At 37.9% G+C, this 7,354-nt stretch overlaps 1 protein-coding gene across 1 annotated transcript in view; it reads left to right on the top strand.

Annotated features, from left to right (window-relative positions):
* vav3 (vav guanine nucleotide exchange factor 3) overlaps window positions 1-7,354 on the top strand; it is a 93,787-nt gene that overhangs the window by 63,231 nt on the left and 23,202 nt on the right. Inside the window, 7 exon segments of the mRNA XM_014021016.1 lie at window positions 373-384; window positions 1,755-1,885; window positions 3,905-3,970; window positions 4,178-4,212; window positions 5,258-5,374; window positions 5,988-6,075; window positions 6,224-6,332. Of these exon segments, the coding sequence (XP_013876470.1) occupies window positions 373-384; window positions 1,755-1,885; window positions 3,905-3,970; window positions 4,178-4,212; window positions 5,258-5,374; window positions 5,988-6,075; window positions 6,224-6,332 (558 nt within the window).

Here is a 7,354-nt window from a genome sequence, read left to right as displayed (position 1 = left end):
GTGTGTAGTTAGTGCATAGTTGGTGTGTAGTTAGTGCATAGTTGGTGTGTAGTTAGTGCATAGTTGGTGTGTAGTTAGTGCACGGTTTATGTAAAGTTAGTGCATGGTTTGTGCACGTGGTCTGTCCTTGTGTGGATTATAATCTGTCCTCCTGAAACCAGKTTCTCTTCGTCTCTGTGTCTTCAGAAGCTCCACAGAGGCAGGCTGGCAGAGAWTAACTCAGCGTACGACGCTGCTGACTTCCTTATTCTTCGCTCTGTTTAGTGGTTTTCTTTCTGCCGCTTCTTGATTTTATTTGATTCTTTACATAATCTGTGAAAAACTGCATCTTCTCAAAAACAAACAAAATTCAGGAACAACAGTTCATGAGAGCTGAGAGGCCGGGCTTTATGTGTGGGAGCTTCATTTTCTTTAACTGCAATTGATTTCCTGGTGAAGAAATGGATTAAAAAAAACAGCAGCTGATGTAACGGTAAAAATATAAAGTCTGATAAAGCGTGTGTGCAAACACTGGGTTTTTATTTGAAATGGAACAAGGATGTTTCACCAGGAGCACAATGATTATTTTACATCTTTGGGTTTAAAATGTTAATAAGCAGCTGGTCAGCAGGGTTAATTTACCAAATAAATCACAAATCCAGCAAAACTAAAACAAAAAGTCAAATTTAAATACAGTTATACAAAAAACAATAACTGATTACTTATTTCAGTTTGTTTTACTCCTATTTTATTGTTTTTATTGATTTTAATTTTTTTATGTTTTTAAAATGTTTTATGATTTTACAAGTACAGCACTTTATTCATAAAACAACCACAGCTGCAACAAAGTAGTAGTTTTTACACTGAACTGAGAATCAAACTGAAATTTGAAACATTTAGATAATTATGTGAAAACATGATGAATAAATACCTCATTTATGGGTCTGAAAAATAATCCTAAACAATGTTTTCAAGCAGTTTTCTCAGCCGAACCAACAATTTCACTAATTTCCTGCACATAGTTTTCAATATCAACATATATGAATCAATATCAGCTGTAAATCCTGATATAAAACAATGCCAAGAAATCCTCTTTAATATTAGCTAAAAACAAAGGACTCAGACAGATTTTCCAGGATTAATCCAGATTATTAAGAAGAATCAACATGTCTTAAACAGCTCCTGATATCAGGATGATCCAGGAAACAAACTGAAGCTAAAAGATGATAATCTGCAATAATCTGAGTTCATTTCTACCAAATGTGACCTAATCCCTGACCTGATGGGTCACATGTTAACAGCACTGAAATGAAGCAGAAAATAAAACTTAAAAAAGCAGAATTTGTGCAGAAAAAACCAACAAAGTCTGACTTCAGGGCAGCTTTAAAGTCTGTAATGAGATAATAAACGAGGACTGAAGCCTTTTCCTTTAACACAGTTAGTGTTTTTCTTTCTTCACTGAAGCTTTTAAGTGATTGTTTTTATTTGTAGTAAAGATTAAATAATCCTTTTAAAATCTCAGATGTTTTTTTTGTTTGATTTAACGTGTCCGCGTGTTTGTTTTAACTTTGCAGCTCGTCAGTTTTCAGACACAACAAACGTTTTTTAATCTCTGAKCGTCCACAGAAACGACTGTACTTCCTGTTTTCAGTGTTTCCTGTTCGGTTCGGAGAAAATCCTGAACAAACTTGTTTTTAGTCACGAGGTGTAAAAACAAAGGTTCAAATAAAGATCAGATTAATGACGTTCGGCTTCGGTTCTTCGGCTTGTTGCAGGTTGGCCCAAGATGTTGGTGACCAGGAGCTACAACGGCGTGCCGAGCCCCACCGGGGGTCCGCCGCTCACCATCCAGATAGGCGACATCATCGAGGTGATCCGGGCCGAGCTGCACAGCCCCTGGTGGCAGGTACGACTCCGTCTGCTCCCGTTTTTACAATCATCCTCCTTTTATTCCCGGTCTGAGTCAGAACCGTCGTTCCAGGTTTGTAAAGTCCTGCTGAGGAAACTCGCAGCGTCCTGACAGGTTTTACTAACAGCAGAGAGCTGCTGTTTGTTTCACGCTGCAGTTCATGTCGCACGCCATGACCCTCGCTGGCAGAGGAAAACTGAGCTCTTCTTTGGAAACGTGTGCAGGAGTGAGAGAAGCTAAAGACATCACGAGTCTTCACCCTGCAGCCTGAAAAACCGGCTTTTTTTGGCCCCGAATCAGAATCGTTCACTCAGAGGACTCCAACAAACCTCACCACCAGAAAAAAACAGAAAAACTAGAGAAACATTTTTTAAAGGATGAAATAATCCTCAGATCTTAATAGATTTGTTTTAAAAAGGTAGAATTAGCAAGATGCTAAATGTTAACAAGAACAAATCTGTTGATAAAAACTAATCTCTGCCTAAAAAATAGTTACAATATCAAACATGAGCAAAACTGTATCTAAAAACCAAATTTAGTAAAACTATCTAAAAGCTACATTAGCAAGACTTTAGCTAAAAGCTAAATTTACCAGAACTGTATCTAAAAGCTACATTAGCAACACTTAAGGTAAAAGCTAAAACAAAACAAATCTGTTGTTAAAAATGAAACACCAGCAAAATCATAGTTAAAATCAAGCATTAGCTAAACAGTAGCTAAAATTCTAAATTAGCAAAAACYAGTTTAAAATTAGCAAAATTATAGTCAAAGGCTATAGCGGCATGACTATAGCTAAATGCTACATTAAAGCTACATTTTCCAAAACTCTATGTGTAATACTAATATGAGCTAAACTTTACATAAGTATTAAAATGACACCAGCAAAATCATAGCTAAAATCAAGCAATAGCAAAAGAGTAGCTAAAAGCTAAATTTACCAACAACTATGTGCAAACGTTAAAATTAGCAAAAATTAAGGTACATGCTAATGAAACCCCAGCAAAATCATAATTACAATGAAGCATCAACAAAACAGTAGCTAAAAGCTACATTAAAGCTATATTTGCCAAAACTATGTAAATGSTAATATGAGCTAAACTTTAGGTTGATGCTAAAATGAACAAATCTGTTGCTAGATATTAAAAATMATCAAAATCATAGTTAAAATCCTTCATTAGCATAACTGTACTTAAAATGAGCAAAACTCTAGCTAGAAACTACATTTGTAAGACGATAGCAAACAGCTAAATTCAGCAAAACTTTAGGTAAATGCTAAAATTAACTAATTTGTTGCTAAAAACTAAAAACTAGCAAAAATCATAGCTAAAAATGTGCATTAGCAAAACAGTAGCTAAAAGCTTAAATTAGCAAAACTACTTAAAATTAGCAAAATTGTAGCTAAACGCTATCTTCAGCAACCCAATTAAAAAGCTAAGGTTAGCAAAAACGAAAAAGAGCATGAAAGCAAAAGAAAAGATATGCTGAATTAGACTTCAGATAAAATGTGTTGAAGGAACTGATTTGAATGTTTTTTATTTATAAATAAAGTTAAATAATTCAAAAAGAGCAAAAAGTACAAATGTGAAGAGTCTTAAGCTGCTCCTGACTGAGCCGATGGATAAACAGCTAAATGAACACAAAGCTTGTGACAATAGTTCCTGCGCACAAAAATGGATAAAAATGAGGAAAACGCTGAGTCAGCGTTCAGACCTTAAAAGATTTCCTTTAGCTGAGAGTGAAAAAACCTTCAGCCTCCATCAACCTCTGCAGCCGACAGCCTTTAATTATTTCTGCTGCGGGAGTCAAACACAATCAGCTTCATTTCAGAGGAAACATCAGCCGACATAATTATCAACATTTCAGACAGGAAGTAGAGTTTCTGTCTGGTTAAAGAGGGGCGGGGTCTAACAGCTGAACTTAAGCTGCTGTGTTTACATTTATCATGCTAACCGCTGCACCTTCGGCTCTTCTCTGCAACATTTACCTTCACTGAAAGCTGTGTCTGTGTGGTTTCAGGGCAGGAACCTGTCCAGCAGGGAGGTGGGCTTCTTTCCCAGCCACGCCGTCAAGCCGTGTCCGTGTGTAAGCTGCTTCTACTTCCTGTGTCTGTGTGTGTCTGTGTGTGTGTGTGTCGAGGAGATGAGACCAACATTTAGCTGTTTTATCGAGGCTCTCGCTGTGAAAACATCTGGAACAGAGTTAAAACCAGAGCTGTGCAGCTGCTTTTATCAAGTGTTGGATCAATTCTGAGAAATAAAACCTCATGTCCGCTTCTGCTCTTTGCTCCAGGTGCCGAAACCGGTGGATTACTCCTCGCAGCCCTGGTACGGAAAATTCAGCTTCTTCCTTCAGGAGCAGCTGAAGTTTTTATTCACTGAGAACAGAGCTTAAAAACTTAAGCTGAGACCTAAAAGAGCCACAAGAAGCTCGTTTATTTGATTTAAAGCTTTAATTTGCTGCTTTGATCTTAATAGAAGGAAGTTTTAAATCTTAGCGCTAACCATAGCAGAAAGCTAGCTAAAAGTAGCAAAACACAATCTAAGAAGTGCAAAATGTTAGCTTACAGTTGAACATTGCAAAAGGTTAGCTACCCAAAAGTTAATTCTCCTTGAAAGTTAGGTAAAAAATAGAAATAAAGGCAGTTATGAGCAGCAAGTAGCAAAATGGCAGCTAAAAGCGCAAAAAGGCTAGCTAAAAGCTAAAAGAAGCAAAATGAGAGTTTAAAATGAGCAACAAGCTAAACAGAAGTGCTAGTAGTACCAGAGCGGTAGATAATAGCAAAACAAGGCAGAGGGGCAGCTAGAAGCTAAAAGCATCAGAATGGTCACACAAGGCGAAATATAACAAAAGGGTAGCTAGAAGCTTAAAGTAGCTAAATGYTAGCTAAAATGGTAAAGGTATCAACAGGCTAGCTTGAAGAGATGGAAGTATGAGAATGATAGGAAAGAGCTAAAAGTAGTATAAATGTAGCTAAAAGTAAAACATAGCAGAAGTGTGCTAGGAGCTAAAGTAGTTAAAAGATAAATGAGCCAGAACAGTGACTAAAAGCTACAAGTGCCAAAGGCAAGCTAAAAGCTAACAATAGCTAAATGATAGTTTAAAAGTTAAAAGTAACAGGATAACTAGAATAGTTAGAAGTGGCTGAATTGATGGTAAGAGCTAAAAGTAGCAGAACAGCAGCTGAAAGATAAAATAAACAGAACAGTAGCTCAGAGCTTAAAGTAGCTAAAGCCAAGCTAAAAGTAGCAGAATGGTAAAAACTGAACCAGATTTAAGGAGATCCTAATGTTTCTGGTGAAATCATCAGTAAAAGTTAAGTTTGTAAAAGTCTAAAAGTCACAAAAGCTGTCTCTGACTGGTCTCCTGTAGGTTTGCTGGTCCCATCGAGAGGTTCCAGGCCGAGGCAGAACTCATCAACAGGTCCAACAGCACCTACCTGGTCCGCCATCGCAGCAAAGGCTTCTCAGAGTACGCCATCAGCATCAAGTAAGTCCTGTTTAAAAACCGCTCCACATCCTCCAGGGTCCAGGTCTTTGTAGCCGATTTGTAGCCTGCGTTGTTCGGCTGTTTTTCTGCTACCCTCCAGCCAAACTGCGGTGTTGACCTGCTGTAGCTCCCGGCCACGCTCCCTGACCCGACGCTTCAGTCTGGAGCTTCTGGCCTGCAGAGAGGCAGAGGCTGTGGTTAACCACAGCGAGGTGTGAGCTGCAGGGCGCCGCCYGCTCAAACACAACCGCCGTGGTTCGGKRGCGTTAAAAAAACCTCGGCTTTAAAACAGCAACAAAGAACACAGTTTGAGAACTTCTGTGTGTTGAAAAGTTTCCATTTAGTAAAATTTATTTTCAAACCAATTCATTCAATTTCAAATTCTGCACATTCAGATTCAATCTGAGAAATTCAAATTCACTTCCTGTTGGCACAAGATTGATCCCATAAAAACGTCTCAGCTCTGCAGCTGACAGATGTAAATGTTCGGCTGAGTTCATGTGTTTATTTTCACCCTCTCGTTGATGTAAACGTGCTCGCTCGTACACYTTTAACTCCTCGGGGAGCGTCAGAGGGACGGCTAACTCTCATAYCTTTATTGACCGGCCCACAGGTACAACAACGACGTGAAGCACATAAAGATCCTGACCAAAGACTCCAGGTACTACATCGCAGAGAACAAGAAGTTTAAGAGCATCCTGGTGAGTCTTTTGTCTCGTTTATTAAATTAAATTTATAAAGTTTGCTCTTTTTTTAAACCAGTTCAGTCCAAACTGTGTGAAACTTCAAACACAGAACTGCTGCTGACTCCGGTGTTAATCACAGCTTGTTCCTGGTCTGTGTGTGCAGGAACTGATCGAGTATTACAAATACCACTCCCTGAGGGAAGGCTTTAAGAGCCTGGACACCACCCTGCAGTTCCCTTATCGGGAGCCGGAGAACCGCAGCAGCGTGATCGGTGAGCGGACCACACGTTACGACTCGCTCACCACCTTTTCTGATMAAACTTCAAACTAACATCACTAACATTCATCTGAGCTGTTTGGGTCAAAGCTTTGAACACGTCTGGCACCATCAGGCTCTCTGCTACGACCACACCAGRGTTTAGACTGGAGCTGAAAGATAAAAGGAGCAGAAGAAGAAATATACAGTAGATCTGAATGCATGTTTCTGTAAAAGCTTAATGACAGATTTTAGCTGAAAGCTGCTGAACTCCAGCTGAAAATGTTTTAGTAAGTTTGAACAGCGGACTATTGCTGAAAATAGGAAAACAAAAGTGAAAAACTGCAAAGATGTGTAAAAAAACAAAGCCGAACAGAGCAGAAACGTAGCTAAAATCAGCAGAAAATAGTTAATTCTTGAAAAAAAAGGAGATTAAAAAGTTGAAACTACCAGAAAGAAGGAAATTTTCGAACTAAATTAAAATAATTAAGCTGCAATTTAAAAAGGAAAGAAGGTAAAACAAGCAGAAAAAGGACCAATACTAAACATGACTTATTTGTGACCTTGAAATAATTAGATTAGYGGTCATCATTGAAAAATCACGTTTGCTGAATTAAGCAGTAAGAAGCTTTGATATATACCAAAAAGGTGAATTTAACTGAAGAAAAGCTAAAATTAGCTAAATATAGCTGAAACGTAGCTTAAAAAGCTGAAAATGAAGGAGCATGTTGGCTGATTTAAGCATTAAGAAGCTGAAAATATCACAAAAAGGTGAATTTAGCTGAGGAAAAGCTAAAATTAGATAAATATTGCTGAAAAGTAGCTTAAAAAGCTGAAACTGATTGAGTATCTCTTTCAAAATTAAGGCTGAAATGACCTAAATGTGGATTTAGCTGAATGAAACTCAATTTAGCAAAAAATAGCTAAAGAGTAGCTGAAAACTAAAAACAGCAAACTGAAGCTGAAAGGAGCAGAAATAAGAGTAAGAAGTAAAAAGAAGTTTAAAAAATAACTGAAAATGCTAAAAACAGCTTAAAT

Source organism: Austrofundulus limnaeus, unplaced genomic scaffold, assembly GCF_001266775.1.
Source record: "Austrofundulus limnaeus strain Quisiro unplaced genomic scaffold, Austrofundulus_limnaeus-1.0 Scaffold275, whole genome shotgun sequence".
In the NCBI taxonomy this organism is placed as follows: domain Eukaryota; kingdom Metazoa; phylum Chordata; class Actinopteri; order Cyprinodontiformes; family Rivulidae; genus Austrofundulus; species Austrofundulus limnaeus.
The sequence above is the reverse complement of the archived record's forward strand: the minus strand, read 5'-3'. Positions and strand labels throughout refer to the sequence as shown.